The following is a 23,279-nucleotide window of genomic DNA, read 5'->3' on the forward strand; positions in this document are numbered from 1 at the left end:
TGTGTGTATGTGTTTTTTTTACACACCACTGTGACCTCTGGACCCTTGAATCTCCCTGTTCTGCTGCCTGCTGCTATAGGTACACCACACTCTACAGTATATCCATGTCTCTTTCTATCTGTAGTGTGGGCAATGTGGTATTGTCAGTGTAGAAAAGGGCTCTATTCCCATGCAGCTTAATGCCTGAGGTGCTTCTCAACAGAAGAAATGTATTCTGTTTTATAAGAACGGTTCTTGTAGTTAATGAAAATAACAAAAATCAGGAAAACTCAATTAAAAAATAACAAAGAAATAAAATTAAAAAAAAAGATTTTTTTTCAAAATTGAGTCAAGTTATATTTTAAATTTACAGAACAAACAAAACTACAATTACAGTCATACATTACTGCTAATATATAGTGACAATGTTATTTTGTTTTTGTTTTTGTATGTTATTTTTTTTTGTTTTTGTTTGTCAATTACTCAAATGAGCTTTTTAGGTTGATTTTAATTGTATATATTCTGGCTCTTTGACCGGCCACTCCCCGTAAACCTTAAAGTTGGAGAGTTCGTCGAGAGTTCATTTCAGTTGTAAATATCTGTAAAAAGCTTTGAAGAAAATAGCTGTTGAAAAATGTGATTAATTGTGAGTAATTATAGATTTTTTTAATTAAGTTTTAATCATTTGAGAACTCTAATATTATCCATGATATACTTATTGTACATATGCGCGCGCACACACACTTGCACGCAAACACGCATTGATTTAGTGGTTCACAAGAATCCATAAAAACACATCATATAAAGAGCTTCAAAACATCAAACAATAGCAGACGTTAGTGAAGACATGAATCCAGATCTCTTGAACTCTGAACCCAAGGAGCATTCTTTTCTCCATGTAATTAGTGTGCTTGAAGGCCAGTGGTCGCTACAAAAAAAGCATTTCTGTGCTTGCCTGTTTATATCCATTATTTGTCTTTTTAAGGAGGCAGCCTTGCCAACTCAGACAATTTCCAAATGAGCCTACTGTAGGTTAGACCATAAGCATTGTACAACTGCTGTGTTTAGAATTTAGAATTTAAATTACTCAAATATAAATGTCCCATTTTCACACACCACACCACTAATTATTACACGTTACTTTAATATGCTTTACTTCACAAAGTCCTATCTGAAAAAAGCGAAACAAAGTGAGAGTCAAGCTGAGGGGAAAGGGAAATGAACAGAGAAACAAAATGTGCTGATAAACTGTCACACTACCATTTGCAATCACTTCATGTAGCTCTGCAGCAGGAAAAAGAGAGGAGAGGGTTATAAGAACACAAGAAAAGTTCTGCATGTCCAGCGAAGTGACACCATAAAAAATAAACCAAACCTAAATTATATGTTTAACAGGGCTGAGTACAAAACCTACTGGGTGATCATAAATCAATTTAAAGGAAGAAAACTGCCAACACGAACGGCACTAAACAAGAATACTGCTGAGTGTACTAATCAATTCGCAAGCAATTATCACACTCAAAGTCTTTGTGACAAAGTTGTTTTATCTGTTACAGATCTCACATAACAGGATGAGGTATCCACATCACTTTATACTGTATTTTAAATATGATATCACAATCACATATGTGATTACTATTTAGTAAAGAAGATTGAGAGACATTGTGCAACCGCAATTTTTATTTTGAAGTTATAGTTGATGATTGCAGTCCTTGTTAAGAATGTTGCGCAATTTACAGTCTCTAGCTTATGCATCTTATTGTTTCTCCCAGCTCCTGTTATTCTCTCTGAGCCAGGTCCTACAAGGGACAAGGATAGAGAGAGCGAATGGAGGCGAGCAGTGGCCGTGCGCATAACTCAATTATACATCACAGCAGTTATGTTGGGGACACCACAAATGATGGAATGACAAGGTTCACTTGGATGAAAAAGGTATCCCGATGATGAGACTATAACTGTACACAGTTCTTACTATTTGTATAAAGATTCATATTTTGTAAAACCGACGTTTTAATTGCCCGCATATGTCCATTTTGTATCAAATATTTGGGTCTCTGGAGTTCCTGCCCACACATCAAGCGTGAAATTCATCTCTATTCCCTTTACAAGTTTCAAGTGTGCAAGGGTGTTTGCCAAAGCTGCTCAGTCTCTGCAGGGCTGGTGTCTGTTTAGTTTGCATTTGTTGCAATAAGTTCGTTCTTTATCTATTGAGCGTTGGACTATAGTCTGCCCATTGCCACTGATTCCGTCGATTACTTTTATCGACAAAATTTTTAGATGCAGCCAAGATAATGAAGGGGTTCGATTGGGTGGTCTCAGCAACCTAGGAATGTCTTGGGATCAACCCAGTCATATCATCCATCTATCTATCTATCATCAATACTGTTTATCCTCACTTGGGTTTCCATTTTAAAAATCTGCCAAGACTAAAGAAGAATGCATGTTATGTATTCATCAATCCCATTTGGAAATGGCAGTTATACCTCCAAAGTCTTAGTTCCAAAGTGTTTAATTTCTTAAGCCCCAATTCCACTGAGAGGCAAACATTGGCAAGTGCCCACTCTTCTGGTGGTATCTGTTGTTGTTTGGGTTGGTATTGGGGTTTTCCATCATGTTCTGTTCTGGGCTTCTGTTGTTGTTGTTTTTTTTTTTTTTGTCTTTTCACATTCTGGGTTTGTTGGTTGGGTTTCGTTTTTAGTTCATTTTTCTGGTCCCAATGTAACAACGTCTTATTAGTGTGATTGCATCCACCTGTCTTTGTCAACCCTTGTTTCTGCGAATCAGCTCCCTGCACCAAATGTGTCTTGCCCAGGTGTCCGTTGATGTCTCAAAGCAAATGATGACGGACGCTATATGTAGTTTATTCTATTTTAATACATTTTACTGTGACATTTGTTAATATCTGATGTTGATTTTTGCTCACGTCTTGTAAATGCAGTTTCAACCTTCGACTTACTTTATCAATTTTACTGCACAATTTTCGGGACTCCAAACATTTTTGTAGGGACCCATAGTTTTTGAGCATTTCGAGTCTCTGGGACTCAATAGTTTTCAGAGGTAAAATGAGCACTGAATGTAAAATTTCATACCTATGTTTAGTAGACAATTTGCTGCTTTTGACATCACATGCATGTCTTCTAATATGTAGTTGAGAAAATTGCTTTAGCTATAATGGTTTGTCATGAAAAATCCAAGCATGTCCAGCAGATTAATGACACTTATACTTTCAGTACACTTTTGTTCCCACAAGCTTAGTATTAAATATATACACAGTATAACGTAAAAATAACCCGTGCATCCACAAAACAGGAGAGACTAAAAAGATGCACAACCATCATCTTGTTAGTAAAACCTTGTCAGAATTCTCAGTTCTGCCAAGTGAGTGTCATTGCAAAAGAGAGAGCCGAAGGCATTGTGGGGGCTGGGATGGAGGGGAGGGTCCCCACACACTTGAAAGAAAAGGCAGAGAGGGACTGACAGGTTGATTTATTCAAAGAGTAAGGAGTGGGTGAATCAAACTTTAATGGCTTTTGGGAGTGCAAGCCGTTCTCTCCCTCCCTTCAATCTTGCCCCACTCATGCCGTCTTTTCTTGTCTGCACCCACTTTCCTTTCTTTACCTCCTTCTTTCTCACATCTCACTTTCTCTCTCTCCCTCCCTCTCATGATGGTCACTCTGTAACAAAAGCCTCTCCTTTTTTGACAGATAAATATGCACTCATCTCAACATAGCTTGTAAATCAAGGTGCTCTTCATGCTCACTGAGCTAAATGACAGAAAAATAAATAGAGAAAGAGGAGGTGATTTAACATCAAGAGTCTCATAGTCCATGTAATGCCTCTGTAGCACTTTTACCTCTAACTCCGGACATGCAAAAAATGCAGGCGAACGTTGTTCTACAGGCCAAACAACACACTTTTTTCCTTTTGTTGTAAGAGACCTAAAAAAAATACAGTACAGAACCTTTCACATTTAACAGTCAAACTATCTATTTCTATGAGCTTGTGAAGGTGCTTTGCATCTCCATCCTTCCATTATCTATATAGCTTGTCCTCATTAAGGTCACAGGGGAGGTGGAGCCAGCCCCAGCTGACTATGAGCTTAAATAAAACACCTTTGATGCTTGCTGCATTTACAGCAGCAGTCAAATGTTTCAAAACACCTTCAAATTCAAATGGTCTCAAACACATAAAGATGTCAAGAAATTCAAGCTACTAATCCTTGATAATACAAAGCTGTGAACTGAAAGTCATTCTAGGACAAAAAACACCATCTACATACCAAGATGTGCAGAGATGTACCGTTGATGTCTTGTGACATTACAAATGACAGAAATTTGCGCTACTTGCAGTATGTGTCATATTCATGGAAGTCCAAATTAAATCACCAAATAAAATAATTTGACCCATCCATCATCTTGACATGTACACGATCTCCCTCGATTGACATTCAAATAGAAAAAAAAAGAGACATGAACATGATTGTAGTAAAAACTCTGAAAACATTTTTCTTTTGCTTGAAAAACAATATTCTATACTCTCTCCGTCCAGGATGCCTACATTTTAGGTTTCTGACAGGAAAATCTCATATCATGACATCCACAAAACAAATCAGTGGTGCATTTCCTGCTCCTGCTGCTTTCCTGTGCATCAATGAGCAGTGCACCTGAACTGTTTATCTGTGGATGTGTGCGCTGATATTTAACTAGACAATGGTATCATTCAGGTAAACAGCTGTTTATCATACAGTACTCTGAATATGTGTGCCTGTTTGTTGTTTAGCCCCAATATTCACCCAGCTCCTGTTTAGACCAGTCTATTATTAATCAATATTTCTTGTTTGCTAATTAAACTATTGAAAGTAATCACCAGTCAACTTGAAAATTACTCAGTGATTTCTGTTCTATTTTACTGAAAAGGTGCAATCATGTTGTTATTGTGAAAATGCAGGATAAGATTAACATTCTTTTCATATGTTGGTGCTTTGTTTTTTTTTCTTTTACCAAATGTGAAATGAATGCTCAAACAAACTACCAGTACCTTTAGAAGTAAATGAAGGCTTCCAACAGAGAATACGGTATATCTGTACATATTAATCTACACACTCAGCGCAAACATAACAAGCTCAATGCATGACAGAAAACAGCTTACAGAATTGTTTCTGTTTGAAATATATTTGCAAACAGCTGGTTGAACAGCTTGAGTCTGAAGATAATGTTACCATATGAACTGCACCAGCTTCAATTGAGTGAGTGGGATTTGAAAAGAACAGATTAGTTTGGAGAGAGGCTCATCATGTTACTGTAAATTCCAATCAGAACTGGCAGGCATAAACAAAAGAGCAGATGGATACAAAAATTTAAAGAGAATATTGACAGGAAGAAATGTTCTTATCTACGTACAGGTGACACGCATCATGAAAGTGGTCTGGGGGATGAAGGTGAAAGTGACAGGAAGAAATGTTACAGTTGCAAAGAGGAAAAAAAAGCTGTGACCACTCCAGTTGTTTGCCGTGATTGCTGCATCAAAAAAAAAAAAAATCTTGAACGAGACCAGTTCATGTCACAAAAGTGTTTCTTTTTAACAGAAGTGACATGAAAACAAATGATTTGTCTTCACTAAACAAGAACAACTCAGTTGTCTTTATTCAATTTACTTTACAGATTATGTGAAACTTTGAAATGCACACACTTTTGGGTGGCATTAATTTAAGGAGTTTGTTGATTGTCGTGAGTTTATTGTACAGAAAGATCTTTACTTATCTTTATCCAAGCAAAAATCCAGATACTGTAATCAAAAATGTTTCACGTGCTTTACCTGCAACTGTATATGAACTATAATATCAAATTGATCAGAACCGCATTGTGTAGAAGTCTGTTCTGGAACAGAAGACATCCAGGACAACTGTATCAGGACAGGCTAATCTTGGTGGAAAAAGCAGCTGCAGGAACCATCGGCATCATAATTAACAGACACAAATAGATCTCTGGGTGGCTCGGTGAAAAGAAGCTGCACATAAAACAAGACTAGGTCAAATTAACTTTAGTGGGCATCTTCGGCGGAGCGCATGGTCACTAGACTACCCGATGTGTCAGTGTGACAGTGACACCGGGCACATTTTAGTCTGGAATGCTCCGATTCTTTTCCCCATTTCCTGCCATTATTGACACATTTTTCTTCACACTCCTTCAACCACACGTGTCAGCTTGCCAAGTAAACCTTTTTGACTTGAGGTGAGTATAAAAATACAAAGCAGTGTGCAAATTGCGCAGCTTAGAGGGAACCGAGTGCAGACTAAAGAAAGTCTAGACCTGAAGCGTCCATGTAAAAAAAGCCTTAATTAGGATGCCAGACGAAAGAACAGACTCAGGTTCAATAAAATAAAGCAGGTACATGAGAGCATCATTGGGCACGCATGCGAAGGCAGAGACTAAATTAAGTGTACACACATGAGACTAAAAAACTGATTTCAAAGTATAGAGAGAAGTAGTCTCGAGATATCTGTTAGTAAGCGAAAGGAGGGTCCATATAATAGAATCCAGTCAAAGCAGAAAGTTATAAAGAGTCTATAGCCTGCCATGGATAAAATATTGAGTGTCTCATTTAATCTTTTTACTTCATATTCTCTCCCACCCTTTCTCCTTAAATCCCACATCCCTCCGTATGGGGCTCAGGGTCTTAGTGTCAGGCAGAAATCTCTTTGAGACCTGAGCCAGTCAACCAGTAGCCACTCAACTCCGCAGCCACAACAATCTATTATGATACAGGAGAGACAGCCAGAGCAGACACGGAGCCATTATTGGGCTGGCTAAATTCCATTCATTGTTCATATCAGGTGTACTCGTTGCAGGTAGAAAATGATATCTACTATGTGATATAATTGTGTATGAGTGTGTGCATGACTGATTGTTTTGCTATTGTTCGAACATGTCTCTCAAATCAGTAATTTAGCAAATAAATTACTGGATGCTCTTTAATAGTAAAATATAGACCATAAGGTTACAGAAAATTAATCTCAGTGTTTTGCTTTCAGGAAGAGCAAAATATGTCAAGATAAGTTAAACGTACAGTATGTGCATTGTCAGTGCAGTGTATTGAATGGAGGAATTTTTTCATGCAGAGAGAGTTAAAAAAAAAAGGAAAGAAAATATCAAGGAGCATTTCTAAAACCAATTAAATGACAAATATTTTAGTCTAATTCATAATGGAATTAATCAGATCAAGAACAGTTTTGATGTTTTCTTTGTGCAGCTTTTATAGTCAGAAGACAGGACAGTCACACAAATGACACAGCTCTTATTAAAATTAGCTATGCGAAATCGGAGCAGGTGGGTGAGTGTGGGGCAAGCAAGAGTTGATGCAATCCATTCAAACATTATTCTAAGTGGGACATTATAAAAAAAGGATACAATATTTTTGACAGATCTATGACACTGTAACACATTTTCCTAGACCGTGCATTAAATAAATTGTTAAAAGATCCCTGTTCGAGAGAACCTCAGCCATTTCTCGATTAATATACGTAGTTTATTCGTTCCATAGGAAGAATTTCGAAACAGTACTCATCATTGTCTCATAGTTTGTACTCATTTGCAGTTCATTCTAAAAATTATTCCTGAGAAAATTTACAGGTCTGGCATCCAGACTCTGGTGGTTTAGTCTTGCAGTTAATTAACACATACATGCAGAGAAAACTAAGGAGGTCCACCTGCTTCTCTTCACCCTTTTTATAGCTCTACAAACAAATATGACACTATGAAACACGACCCTTGCTTGACTTGCTTAACGCATTGCACTGTACTTGTCTTCTGCATTTTTGTGCCCAAATATGGAATCAATTCCTTCTAAATGTACTTTATGCATGCCAACCACCTGCATGAACATTAATTCTGCTATGCTTCTGCCATGAAGACTGCATGCCTCTTGCACTGAATTTAGACAGAATGAGGGAGCCGCTTTGATTGGCCAGGAATCAAGTCAGTGTTCACTCACACAACAGCCCATTTATAACTGTGCCCGTATACTAAAGAAAAATGGCTCCACCTATGCACACAGGTAGATTGAACTTTGCATCTTACATGCGCTGGGCAAAATAGGACGTTTATTGTTTGCGCTGCGAGAGCATATTTGCTTGGCTGACATTGAGGCGCTCTAAATATGACCAACGCAAAACCATTGGGCTGGGTGTCACAATCGATTATTTGCCTTTCCCCTTGCACCTTTGTTTTCGTAACTTTTGTGTGCACTCATGGCCGACAATGTGAGTTTTTTTTTTTTTTTTTTTTTTAATTGGGTTATTATGGTGCTGCCAAATATTTCTGGTTGTCACAACCCCCAAATAGTCTTTATAGTCACTATAAATGTGGTGGCAAGCTACAGCATGATGGAGTGATGTCACGGCATGTTTGTGCCATGATCCTCACTAGTCGCTAGGTGCAGTAAGCAGGGGACACCCCGGGGATTGCAAGTCTATCGCAGAGCCAAACAATCACACTCACAATGACATTTAAGGGCAATTTGGACGGTCCAATATGTGTAACTGCCATGCATGTATTTGGAATGTGGGAGGAGACCACAGTGCTCAGAGAGCACGGACAGAACGGTGAGAACATGCAAACTGCACACAAGAAGGCCAGGGTGAGCTGGAATTGATCCCGGAACCTCTGAATTGTGGGGCAGATGTGTTAACCGGTTTTCCACCATGCTACCCTGATGACCACTTAACATGGTTCTATCTAAAACCTATTCCAGGGTAGGCAATTTCATGTGTTTTCAAAATCCATATTTTTAGTCACTAGTATTATTGAATGTCATTTGAATTTGGGTGAATCCTGTTTTTCGATTGTGATTCTTAAACAGACAAAAAAAATGATAATAATAATAATAAGAGCATGTTCACCTCACAGTTTAGGGACCTGAGTTCAAATCCACTTTGCTTTGACCTTCCTGTATATAGTTTGCATGTTCTCCCTGAGTCTGCGTGGGTTCTCTTCGGGTACTCCGGCTTCCTTTCACACTGCAAAAGCATGCATGGCAGGTATATTGGAAATACTAAATTGTCTCTGGGTATGATTGGGTGCGTGAATGGTTGTCCATCTCTGTGTGTCCTGCAACCAGTTCAGGGTGTCCCCTGCTTACTGCTCGGTCAGCTGTAGTGGGCACCAGCAACCCTGCGATCCTTGTGAGGGTAAGCGGCTCTAAACAATGGAAAAATGGAAATGATAATAAATGAATAAATCCTTGAAAAAGAGGATGTAACTAAATTTTGAACAAATCGGGGGAAAGGGGTTCCAACTACTTAATTCTGAACAAACTTTTTGAACTGAACTCTATTCTTTAGTTTCATAAACTATTTAACGTTTGCGAACTTTACTATGAGAAAGGGCTGTTTTGAACCAGTATATCAATTTTAACAGCTTTGTTTTTGAGAACCTTAGGAAAATACAAAAATGATATAATGCCACAGTTTAGAAAAAAGAATTATGTGAAAACTGCATTTTAAGAAGTTTGTGAGTTGACTCACTTGTTTTAGAATTTTTTTACAGTTTTCTTTGTTGGTTCAATGTTGCCAAGATGTACTTAGCCAATTCTGACTTTGGGTTCACATCCTGCCCAATTTTTAACGCTAGCAGGCGACCAGGTGGGCAAGCAAGCTCAACGCCACTGCTACAGCTGGGTCCCAGTGACCGCCGCATTTGAGGAGGTGTTGCTGCCGGGCTTGCGTTCCCGGCTACTGCGCAGCTTCAGCGGCAGGAGGGGCTGCGCACCACCCACACACTTAAGTTAGTAATTGACATTTTGCACTGACATTTCAAAACCTAAAAATTTCCGGGAGTATCGGAATGATAGTCCCGATTCCACTTGATGACTGATTCTGCCTAACTTTGAACCGCCAGAGCCTGGACAGTCAATTGGTGGCCATGGGCCATCAGGTCACCATTACTGTTGACCCCTGCTTAAAAAGGATCTACCAAAGTGTAATTAGAAACACGTTAAAGTGGGGGAAGCTATACAAGAAAAGTGACGTGGTGAAATCTCTTCCCCAAGCGGACAGCTCAATTCGAACTGCCCCTTATCCGTAACGCAAACCACAAGATTGAACTCATTGGGTAGGTGCGCACATTGACAAATATGTTAGGATAAGTAATAAGAACCGAACTTGGGAGTCAAGAGAAAACATTACCAGCTAGTGGCCCAGTCTAAATGGACCTCTTTATTTGCTTGGCTTTAAGGATTGCAGGGGGAAAAACCCAGAGACTTTGAGGATTTGGTGAAAACGTTGAAAATTATGGACTCAATATAAACACAAATTGTGTTTGTTCGTGTGTGTGTTTAGGTGCGTCTGTGTGTGTATTTGTTTGTGAGTGTGTGGATTTAGCTCCCTATTTGAAGCCCTGCACTCCACTCTGGCAATTACTTCATATCATGGATTAGATGAGGGAGAGGGCAAAGAGGAGAAGGATGGAGAAGAGTGAGGTACCATACCCAGCGAGAGGTCAGAGAAGCACAGAAACGTGTTACGGGAAAACAGCATGCGGTTTCTCAGAAGTGAATATTTTCTTTCCATCAAACGTAAGGTTGTACAGTCACCCGAAACACTGGTTTGAAGCAAATTCTACAAATCGTGAGTAGATAGTTTACTAGTGTAGTGAAATGCAAAGAAATCAGGTGTCATTCATTATTTTGTAATCTGTAAACTACAAGTAGTTAACTCATTTTTTTACTGTCTTTTTATCCAGCCTGCATTTTACTATCAGTGCTTTTTTTGACCTGCCATAATTTGCAATTCTGATTCTCATTACAATTTATATGTTGTGTATTGCGATTTTGTTTCAGATCATGAGAATGAAAATGGTGAAGTTAAAAGTGCAACACCAGCCCTTGATTTATTCAACATATTAGATGCAGGAATAAGGAAGTTATTCTCTCATTTTCTTACCTCTGGGATGTGAACGGTGTAAGGCTGTCCATGAAAGATCGGTGCATTATCATTCACATCTCCTATTTGAATGTTGACTGTGTCTTTCACCACCTGAGAGGAAAATATCTTGGTAAAATAATGCCCTCCACTTGCAACACATAATCTCAAATCCAGAAATGTTAAAAGAATGTAAAAATGAAAATTAGAACATCCTAGGATGGGGGGGTTCCAAAATGTTCTTTATCATATATTCCATGCATACCCACAAAGTCTAAACACAGTATTCTAAAAAACTTGTGTTTTTGGAATATGCAGCAAAGGCAATTTTGTCAATTTCTGTCAACAGAAAATGACATCACAGTTGCTCAGAACTCATTTAAATGACCAATCATGGCCCACCTGTTTGGTCACATGACATTCACAAGCTGAGCCGTAACTGTCTTTACCATAAGCCCTTAGCAACTGCGATGTAATTTTCAGGTAACAGCCTCCTGGCCACCTCCAGGAGGATACAGTTGGATTTTGTTCCTCAATTAATTTTCAACAAAAACCAAAATGAATCAAAATGTCAAGTTTAGACTAATGTGAGCAAATAGAAAAAATTATGGTAAAGACATTTTTTTGGGGTTGACTTTCCTTTTAAACATCTAAAAACCAAACTGAAGTCTGACATGTTCCCAGAAGATGGGAAAACAAGCTATTGGCTAACGTTAACCCTAGTTGCACATTTACTTCAATTAATGTACATTGTCAGGAAAGCATTTAGGTCAATGACAAGCACAAGCCAGAAACCCGACAAAAATAGCTGCGTTGCTATCGGGAGGGTCACAGGTCACATTAGGTTATTTGCAAGCAAGACTTTCTATTGAAGTTCTAACTTTTTTCTTATTGACCCTGAGCAAATGTGTTACCAGATGCACTGTTATAAATCTTTTGCTAATCTTCAAGTATTTTTTTGTCTCAGAATTTCACAAATAGGTGAGGTCACCCACCCTTACACTCTCCATGTCCACACTGGGGCCTTTTGGGCATATAACTATAAACTATAAATATTGATCATTAGACATAAAGCAAAAAAAGAGGTGCAGTTTTATTTTTCATGACTACTGTACTACTACTGTAGTGACACCACAATCAAATAAGAGGCGCTCTAAAGACATAGAGTTTGATGTTTTCAAAAGAGACATAGTTTTAAAATGAATGCATTTAATATTCTAAGTATTACTATCATTATTATTACTGTGTGATTTTTGTTCAATTTTGGTCTTTTTATATTACTTTGCTTCGGCTATACTTGTTTTGTTAAATTACATTTTAATCAAGTTCAAATTATCTAAATTAATCCAGTACAATTAGTTTTACAGTAAAGAGGTACACTCTCTTTTATGTTTCAATAATTGGGCTGTATAAATGTAAGATAATTTCAAGGACATAATGGTAGACAAAATTCCACGATTACCTCTTGAATGTCGCTCACATAGAATTCAACCTGCATCTCTGATTTGGTCTGAAAAACATAAATTACATCAGAGCACATTTGCTTCTCTCAGTCAACATTGTTCTTTTTATTTAAACATTTCAGGAAATCACAGTTTCTCGCGTGCTTGCTCTTTGGATGCTTGTACCTCGCGATCAAGCTGCTGTCGAAGCCACACGACACCGGTGTCTTTGTTCACTGAAAAATACCGCATTGCCACCTCTCCTGAAACCCCAAACATGAGTGGTTCCCCTTCAGGGTCAGTTGCCTTTAGTTGAGCCACTGAGGAGCCTGCCACAAAGAAACACAATTAGACCAATGCGCAACAACCTCCACATATGTTCAAAAAATTGTTCGAAATGCTCAGATAAATGCGTTGTTTCAAACTTTACAATGAAACATCCATGTCGTACATATTTACTTGACTATCACTATCTTTTATTTGAGCCCAAACAAAACCCAGACTTAAATTTCCTTTTAGTAGGAGCACACTGGCTCCAAGTAGAAATTTTAGGGGCTCACATACTAAATCATACTCTAGTTTTATTCATTTTAATCATATTAGTGATCATACACATTTACTCAGTCTCAGAATATCCATATCTAACCCTTTTTTCCTCACTTTCTCTCTCACCTCTCTTCTGGCTTGTTTTTGATTGATCATTGTTAGCAATCTGAAAAATAGATTTGGGTGTCAAAGCCAAGATCTGCTCAGTGTTTCTCAATTATTTTTTTTTTTTTTTTTGCAAAGCTCCCCCAAGGAAAGTGAAAACACTCCCCTCCCTATATAAATATACCTATACCTACTTATATACCTATACCTTTTTTTTTTATACCTTTTTCCTCTTTAGAAATATTAACAGGATTTTAGACACCGTCCTGGCCCATAAATTTGAGTCGGCAACAGTTCGTCAAAAAGTGATCAGTAGGAACAGCAAGTCTGTCAGCATCAAAGTGGGCAGAGTTTTTTTTTTTTTTTTTTTTTTCCCCTGCCTTTGGAAGGTAACAGGCACAGTGCCGCGACACACTGTCGGAAACAACATCAAAATTAAAGTGTGCCAACATATTTGTGTCTATATTTTTGGGTAAGGTTAAGTTTATTTTGAAGTTAGCCCTTTCACTGCATTTCTGGCTAGTTTTACTGTCCTATAAAAACAATTATGGCTGCAATCCACTTGACATACTTTTCCTGACATGTACACTAAATAAACGGGTATCCATATAAGAAAAATTGCCTAGAGCATTTTATTTTTAACCAAGTAACTCGAATTACTCAAGACGTAATTTCAGCCCTGAGAGAGACGTAGTTTGTGTATAGATGTTTGATGGAGTGGGCGCAATTTCCTGAACCTCCAAGTTAGTGGGTCCAAGGCTCTTTACCATTCCTCCATGACTGTGGTGCACAGTGAATAAGACAATCATCCATGAAGGAATTGTGAGCCACTATGAATGACCTCATGGCCCTACACATTTTTTATTGAATGGATGAATATAGAGTAGTCTATCACTACATAATACAATTGGGTTTCCTAAGAGCTGTCGGGAGGACTTCAGCAAGCAAAATATCTTGTGTGGTAAATGGCATCAAGGTCGCTGGCCATGTTGTGTATGAAAAGATCAGCAACCAACAAAAACAACATTATTGTTGAATCATTGGTATGAATGGAGAAAAGTGCATATTTGCGTTTTACTTACAGTATAATCTTCGGGTCATAATTTGCTCTTTTTTCAGCCACTTTGGTGTTTTATGCAAACAAGGTTAAATACATTTGAATTCAATGTCTTGTTCCAATGATTGTCGTAACTAAGGTTCTCAAAAAAATCTCAGCCTTGCATTCTTACAGTTTTCGGACGGGTTTGATTGTAGCCCTTCATTTGCATCTTTAATTCTAAAGCATTCAAAGCACTACAACCCCTTGTGACAAGCCACCATGGGGTAATAATGGAAAACAATACATAAGATTGAATGTTTTACTTATTGTCTCTTTCTTCTTGATATGGATAAAGATGTAATGATATCCAGTTAACTATTCACACCACACATGCTCATCAAGACTTCTTGCTTGCAGCTATATTATCAATACACCGGAAGCAAAACTAAATCAGTGTTGCCATTTGTGCACCAAACTGCTTCACACAACAACCAATTAGGCTTGACAATTACACTCCTCACTTGTTATATTAATACACCCTATTTTCCTATAAAAGAGGCTAAAATGACTAATTAATATAAGGATTTATGAACCCCTCTCATTGCGTCTAATGAGATTTATGCAAATTCAGCTACTTTCAATATCATTTATAATTTGGTAGAAGACGGTGCAAATTAAGCATTCTACCTCATAGTCATCAATAATTTGTTTCCCTCCTCTGTCTGCTCTATAAGGGTAGGCATACTTTCAAATGACTAATAACAAACGGTCAGTCAAGACTAATGGCATGTATGAAAGCCACTTATGCAACATTAACTCCAACTTTGGAAAATAGTGTTGATCTATGGTCAGTCTGTTGTCTGGGAGTAATTGATTCTATACAGTTTACCCAATAAAAAAAGATTGCATGTACTGATATAATGTATACATTATTGGCACACACTAGTCTAATAACCATCTAGTAAAAATCATCTCAACCGATCTTACGATTTCATCACTACCAAACTAAAGTTAAAAATTTACACGTCATGATGTGTCACATTCCTACAGTAGATAGTGCAAAAAGAGTGCCATGATCTGTTTTTGTTATTCAGGTGGGATTCATTTTTTAATTTTTCATGATATGTAGGGGGTGCTCTTCTTATTCTTTATATAATTTTGTATAGTTTTGCAAAGTGGTTTTTTTTTTATGTTTTTTTTTTTTTTTTTTGGGGGGGGGGGGGGGGCATTCGGCTTATCCACACCCAACCCCACAAACCACGCTAGGTAATATGCTTATAAACTGTTAATTTGTGAAGATAAATATGTTTTAAAAAGAGAAACCTAAAAGATAATAGCACATAAAATATTAAAAGTGTTTGAGAAACAAAAATATGTTCACAGTTATAACCATTAGACCTCTTTAGATGAGCTGTCAATTAAATATATGTATTTTAGTTTAAGGTCAGGGCAGTTACTAGTGAACGCTTAACAGGCTTAACAGATGATGTGAGAAAGTTTATGATTTGATGCATCAATCAATTCTTATCTTTAACACTGCGGCACTCATTTCTAGTGACAAATTAGCCGATTTAGCAGCTAGTGATAACTTGATCACACTTAGGAACAGTGTTGGGAAAAGTAATGCATTACAGAAATTACATTATTTTTGTAATGCATTACTTGTTGTTGTAACACAGTAGCGGAACATATTACACACAAAAAACATAGTAAAGTTGTACTTATTACAAATCAGAGTAACGCAATGCATTGGAATACATTTTTAACCTAGACTTTCTTTTTTTTTTTTTAATTCTCCAAAAACACCGCAAGATCAGAGAAATCCAGAGATGAATGCGGCGGCAGAAGACGACAGGTTGAATATGTTGAATACGTACACAAGATGAACATACGGCCATTGCTTTAAGTTTGTCACAGATAGACAAAAAAAAATTATCATTTTAGGTGCACTTTGTGCATGACAACTAAACAGTTCTCCACACATTTGGAGCTGTGCTCTAGTAACGTGAAGTTATGTCAAAGAAAACACACAGATGGTTGCAAGTGGGGATAAAACAAATTTCTCTCACTCAGGGATGCCACCTCCATCTCATGAGGTTAGGAGATTTGTTAGGGGATATGCTAATGCTAACCACAGTGGTTGGAAACCTTGCCAGCAAAATCTCTGTCGCAACTAGCAACAATGACAATGTAAGCTAACGCTAATTTTCACAGTACAATTTTGATTAATAATAGTCTATGAATAGTTAATGTCAATGTGTATCAAAATGAAGCAGACAAAAACTCCTGTTAAACAATACGTTAAACACTTTAATGATGAGGTAGGCTAGCTGCTAACATTAGCCCCACCTAAAACATCTATTTTTGAAACGTCTATGCCTAACCTAACCGACTGAACTTGAATTTGAATATTAACATTGAAATTGTGGAATGCACTAACTGTTTTTGCCCTAAAGCATAAACAATGCATCATTATGCCTTGAAGCTAAGTAATAATGGGATTAAAATACAAACATAGATTTTGTATCTTGTCTTCAAAGGTTTATAATACAATACAGACAAAATGATTTGTACTGGTTTTAGACCTATGCCAAGCTTTCACTGGACGTGTAATGAGCATAATGAGTTACATTTAGAATGGCAAATCCATATTTCCATTTATGGCGGTGGGAGTGATATACAAGTAATGCAATAGTAGTGTGATGCATTACATTTCAAATACAGTAATTTTGTGATGTAATTACTTTGAAATGACAATACTAAGTAATAAATAATGCATTAGTTTTGAAGTAACTTGCCCAACACTGTTTATGAATCATCGGTTCACTTTAACAACAATCTTTTCCACATTGCAAAAATACCACAATTACCAAAATTGGCTGGTTGGGAACTAAACTGATTTTCAGTCACAAGTTTCCATTACAGGCACATTGTTGTACATTAGTTCTTTATGCAGATTTGCATCAACATTTTCACCAGGTTTACTCAGGCAAACAAAAAAAAGGGGTCTCGGGATACTAAATCAGTGGATGGAGGCCATCATTTCATTCTGGGTCATAAGAATGATAGACATGCACCTGTTCCTGGGACCCTAGGATTAGGAACAAGAAGGACCTGGAGGCCAAAGCCCTGTTCATTATGTCAGTGACATCTCTAGACCTGTCATTCATCTGTGTGCTGATTCAGTTGGGACAAGCACTGTCAAGACTCCAATTTCATCCCTGTTGTGAATTATAGTTGTGAATTTTATGTGCGCAGTGGCCTAAGCAGTATAAGGGACAATGTTCAGTAGGACACCTGCCAAAGCAGGGACAAACAAAAAGGAAGACACCTCCAGACAAGAGAGAGAGAGCGAGAGGAATAGAGATATTTACCTGTTAATAAATAATTGATGACAATTCAAAAGGCAGAGCCACTGAGCCTCAGGGATCAAGTCATACAATCAGCAGTCTGATGAGTCAGTGGGGTGCCACTCATGTTACCACGGTGTCCATCCACGGACAAAAAGAGCCTTCAAACACATCAGCCATGCCAAACTGAAGCTTCGCTAAAGCTGCGCTGGCTCACATCAATCATCTCCATCATGAATTCAAATGGACAAATACGGACTTCAGCTCGCTTGGCAGCATGAGATCACTCCATGCAGCACTCTTGGTTCCTTATTTCACGGTCATTTTAAAGACTATCAAATTTAAATAAAGGAATCGAAGATTCTCTGTGGAACATAATGCTATATCAGCTTAATCTTTTTCATAACTGCATTTTTTTTATTTTTTTTATTTTATGACAAGACACACGTAACACCCTTTCACTACCTCAAAAATCAATAGTGGGCTTTATCATCTTAACAATGTTGTTTATTTAACACTTTAGAAGAGTCATTGTTGCTAACAAAGTTCTGTACAAGTGGTGAAAATGGTAATGCAAAAACAAACACAGGCAAACACAAATTATACAAAACAGATAATAAATATAAATAAAGTAAAAATAGAATATGAAAACAAAACCAAATTGTATCCGTGCGTGTCGAAAGATAGCGTTCAGCATCCCTCCTCTTGTTTTGGTTTAATTTTCCATACATATTTTCAGTGCTTTATTGGCGGGGCCTCTAAAATCGGTAATCTTTAGTGGACATCCAATTATAACTTTTCACTTCTGCATCTTGAATTAAAACTTTAATTCAAGTTCCTTCCTTTACTTTTACTTCAGCGAAAGCAAAAAATAGTACTCTACATCTGTTGAAAAAGTATTCAGTTGGCAAAATAGGGCTGAATCAAGAATTGAAAATGAATGAAGTTTGACTCATATTTTGAACATTTGTTCTTTTTCTCATTGTGCCGAAATGTGTCTTATGATCCAGTATGCCCTCTGTATATTAATAAAAAAACAAAACAAAAGACCTGTTCATTGGATCTTATGTTCACAGTACATCCTTTTCAAATACATTATCTTGATCTGACATTATAAACGTGGTACTTAAATTCCAATTTCAATGTAGTGGACATACAACACATGATAAATAGAGAATCACTTCATCTGTCTCTTCAGTGTTGAACATTGGCACCACTGATCTCAAAAATACTGTGATATGATTCATACTTGTTACTGTCGCTAATGCTTTAGAGTCTATAAAAAAAGAACTGGATAGATACAATGCCACATAGCAGCACATTGAAGGTAATTTAGAAGTCAGATTCCTTCACAGGATTCAAGTGACAATTCCGGCTCATCCTTTTAAGCGATCTCTTGGGGGTATATGCACTTACTAGGACCCTTACCTCCAGTCAAAAACAAAATATATTAGGCCTTTGTTGCTTTCAATGAACGCACAATGGAAATGAATTGAAATGACGATATCATTCCTTCCTTCTGCCTTTGTGAGGATTGTTATGTTAATGTTTGGGGAGTTTGGCTTCCTTCGGGGAGGTAATCTCGATGAAGACATAAACTTAGCGCATCTAACTCAAATTATTATAGTGGGGTGGCCCGAAATGTGCTTGGACCTCTATTTCCATACGGCGAGATGTGTGTGTGTTCAGGGGCCATCTTTAATAGAAGAGAGAAGCTTGGATGCGGGCAGTCCATTTCTTTGTTTGATAAGGACATCTATGGCAAGTAGTTTCCTCAGGGAGGTCAATTAGACAACTGGCAATAAAAAGGAAGGAAAGAAAAAGCCAACCGAGCGTGTTTGCAAGCCTTGATGTCAATAAAATAAAACTCTTATCAACAACACCACTGCTGAGGTCGAAAACAAATTAGTCATTAGAAATGAAAGAAATCATAGCTGAAGTGGAATTGGGCTTTCTGATATTTTCTTTGATTTGAATGATCTTTCCATTTTTTGCTTCCTTAAATATTGACTGCTTTTCCAATGTTTTCTCTCATTACTTTCCTGCTGTGTTTTTGTGTCCGTGTGACATTGTTAACTGCAAAAGCAATGAGCTTGAAGACAAATAGTGTCAGAAGTCTGGCTTTAAGTGACTCCTGTGTTTCACAACACAAACCACAAGAGTCCTTGGGAGGCTGTGTATTAATCCAACAGATTTATGACTAAATCGGTCACGCATGGAAGGAGAATACCCTCAACCTTTTCAATAGACATGCTGTAGAGAAATGCACACTCCTGGGTCAAACTGAGCATGAGACCACACAAACAACAGATTCAGAAAGAGTGCTTTTTATATATATATATATATATATATATATATATATATATATATATATATATATATATATATATATATATATATATACTGATTTTTTTTTTCATTGCAATTTTTTTTTCACAGCAAGGATTTATTTTTTTAAAGCCATGTAAGTAGAACTGGAGCTGCGAGATGACCTGGATGCCATTTGTTCACAGCGACTGTTGAAACCATCCATTGTCAATCATGTCTATGTACTGAGGCATCTGACCAGATGTTGAAGGGATGACAAGGAGGTGGTTGATCAAAACTCTCTTTCATACACACAAAATGGGTCACTGTTGATTGCAAGGGTCATAGGCTTGCTCGTGCCTATCCCAGCTGGCTTCGGGCAGTAGACAGGGGAAACCGAGAACTGGTTGCCAGCAAATTGCAGGGCACATAGAATGTGTAAATATGTTCAAATATACTTGTAAATCTGTTGAAATATGTTTACCAATATACTTGCATATACATATTCACATCTGTGAATGTGTTCAGGCATACTTGCAAATATGTTAAAACTTTAGCAAATATGTTCAAATATACTTGCAAATATGTCAGAAACATATTTGTAGGCCAAAAGCTAAATACAGCATTTTTCCCTATGGTGTATTGACTCACTCATGTGTAAGTAAAAAAAAAACAAAAAAACAAAAAAAACAACTATTTTTATGTTGCCATTTAAATGCATATGAGGTTACTGTAGAAACGTTCAAACTCACTTGCAAATACATTTGCAGGTATGTGGAAATACATTCAAACGCATATGCAAATATGTTCAAATATACATAAAAAAACTTTTTTAGCTTTTTGCCTACATGTAATGAATATGTATTTACTCCATGTTTATGAGTATATTTTATGCTTTTATTATGTTTATTTGGCATTTTTTTTCCTGTAAGGCCATGTGTAATGCTCACGCACAAGTCAATAAATTGCACAAGTGCGTTCAAATGTTGTTTGAATGTATTTTTAACAAAATTTGTGCATAATTGTAAATACATGTCAATGCTTTTAAATATATTTGAAAAGCAATAGCAAATACTGTACATTTAAATATATCTAAATGTGTTCAAATGTGCAAAGACGTCAAAAGTAGTACTTGCTGGCCAAGTTAATTAAAAATGATTCATTAAACATTGGCACCTCCACACTTCTGTACATGACTTCAATGTTACTTCGATGATTTTTAACTTTGAAATGTATCCTGCTTCATCCTGGATTGAACTCCCTAGTGGGTATATTTGGGCTCAAGGGCTAAATTATAAAACAATCACCGTAAGATTCATTGATTAAGACAAATGCTAATTGAGTTACCAGATATGAATTGTAAATACTTAACCTAATACAAAATAAAATAATTTCCGTTTTGCTGGTTATTTAAGATGTGCATAATCAGAAGTTTGATGAGAAAAGTATAGTATAGAGAAGCATGGTTGATTCTAATATGAATCACTTTGTCATTCCTTATCGAATAGTGCAATGATGAGAGCATTGAGTGACAAGGCTGTGACTAACCAATCACTTTCAGAGTCAAGTTGGACAGTGAGGGACATTAGTGGAGAGTCATCTCACGCGTTGCTTAAGAGCGACAGACCTGCCACTGCAAATTCACATGCAGCACTGGTCGCTCTCAAATCACAAAAGAAAGACGTCCCTCGTTTCTATATTAGTATTCCCTTTCACTCTCTCTCTCACTTGTTCTTCTCATCCTCTCATCAGCCTTCGTTCTGCTTGTTGAGGCCAGACAGACGGATGCAGGCGTCTCAGATTGGACTGGACAGGTGGGTATGTGGTTCTGAGGGTCCAAGAGTGACAGCCAAACCAGTTTGCTCAGTCACTGTCAGGCGACATCCAGCCAAAAGCGCAACACTTCAACCAATGTCCATCAACACTGACACTTTGTGATGCCTGTCCGATCCTATAAGGCAAGTTGTGCTCTCAACATTAAACTTTGCTGCTCAGTTTATACTAATGCTCTTGTTTTTGTTGTTTGCCTTTCTTTTTCCGCACCACGCACATTCAGACTCTCTTGTGTTGGCCCTAAGGTGACCTCAGTCGAGTTGACTATTACCTCAGACTGAGCCAAATCAGAGCCAAGTAATGGAACATGTCACTTTCACTGCGAGGCCACATAGAAACACTATCACACCGAAATAAAAAGTTCTTTGTCTTTTCGCTTCAGTTTACATATCTGCCATTTGGTCAGTGTGTTGCTGGCATCGTGCTGAAGGTACAAGTGCGAGGTAATACCTGTTGAACATTAAAAGTGCGTTGCAGAGGTCGTCGCTTTTTTACGCTTTTTAAGCGTAACTGCAGCCCCTGTGTCATGCTTGTGTGGAATGCCAGTACCAACACACGCACAATCTTATAGCAACAGATGGTCAGTGTTAACACACCAAAAGACTTCAAATGAGTTTGGAAGAACGATCATTTCTAGGTTGCCTCTACATCTTAGTGTTAACTACCCTTGACTTTATCCACTTTTTGTTGACCTACAGCCTCGTTCCAAATTATATTAAATTACTTTTACCTCAAAATTCTACACACAACACCCCATTATAGCAATGTGAAAGTCAATGTGATGTAAAAAAAAAAATTCGTTTTTCGAATTTATTAAAAGTAGAAAAAAAGTAGAAAAAAAAAACTTAAGTACCGCAATCAGCACTTCTTGCTTCATCTTTCCCGCCTTCATTGCATTGTGGAGTTTTGTCATAAAAAAAAAAAGCTATATTGCGGAGAGAACAAAGTAACAAGCACATTCCTGTTTCTGAGTTTTTAATTGGAGCCTATCACTTGTTTTGCAGGGAGAAATTTGATTGTAGTACAATTTAGTGAACACTAAATGGCACCATAGAGTAAATGAATCCGAATTAAGTGTTGTTACATGTGCTGAAACAGTAGTCCGAATGGTTTGATGGTTCGTGGGGATTCATCTCACTATCACGAGTACTTTGTCAGTGACAGTGCTGGAGAGGTTTGATTTTATGGTGTTTATAAAAGCTACAGTGTTTAAAATGTTAAAATTCTTGGCTGGTGGTGTATAGTTGCAAATACAATTATGGTGCATAATCGGCAAAGAAAACCTTGCTTGCTTCAGCTATACCAGTACTTCTCGTTTATTTTTTTTCAAAGCACCCCCAAAGAAAGAGAAAACATTTCACCCACAACCACCACCACCACCATTAACTACACACACTCGCTGTGGTGACTATAAATGAGCTAATCATAGATGAATATTGTATAAGTATACCTAACATGATATTTTTTTAACATTAACTAAAGAAAAGGGCCATTGAAATCAACTTCCCACAAATGTTAACTTTACTTCTTTTTTTTTGGGTTTCTACAGTTTACAGCTTATATGAATCTTACAATAAAAGCTTAAAGTGCATCCACGTGCCTGAAATGAAAAAAAAAATCAATCTTTATTCAAACTAGAAACATTTTCGAGCAACTGAACCGTTTGATGCTAAAAACAAAATAAATGAATAAATAATAATACGTGTAAATTGATCTGGAACATTAAGACCAGTACCTTAAATGTTTTGATATAAAACGTGTTG

The 23,279-nt window shown here is 37.3% G+C and overlaps 1 protein-coding gene across 1 annotated transcript in view; it reads right to left on the minus strand.

Moving 5' to 3' along the window:
* Positions 1 to 23,279, minus strand: part of cdh23 (cadherin-related 23) — a 171,124-nt gene that overhangs the window by 114,958 nt on the left and 32,887 nt on the right. Inside the window, exons 4-6 of the mRNA XM_088421399.1 lie at positions 12,523 to 12,665; positions 12,357 to 12,404; positions 10,916 to 11,008 (exon numbers count right to left, since the gene is read on the minus strand). Of these exons, the coding sequence (XP_088277525.1) occupies positions 10,916 to 11,008; positions 12,357 to 12,404; positions 12,523 to 12,665 (284 nt within the window). The remainder of the gene's footprint in view (positions 1 to 10,915; positions 11,009 to 12,356; positions 12,405 to 12,522; positions 12,666 to 23,279) is intronic.

The sequence above is a fragment of the Hippichthys cyanospilos genome, chromosome 8, assembly GCF_059441005.1.
Source record: "Hippichthys cyanospilos isolate Australia breed blue-spotted pipefish chromosome 8, RoL_Hcya_1.0, whole genome shotgun sequence".
NCBI lineage: Eukaryota > Metazoa > Chordata > Actinopteri > Syngnathiformes > Syngnathidae > Hippichthys > Hippichthys cyanospilos.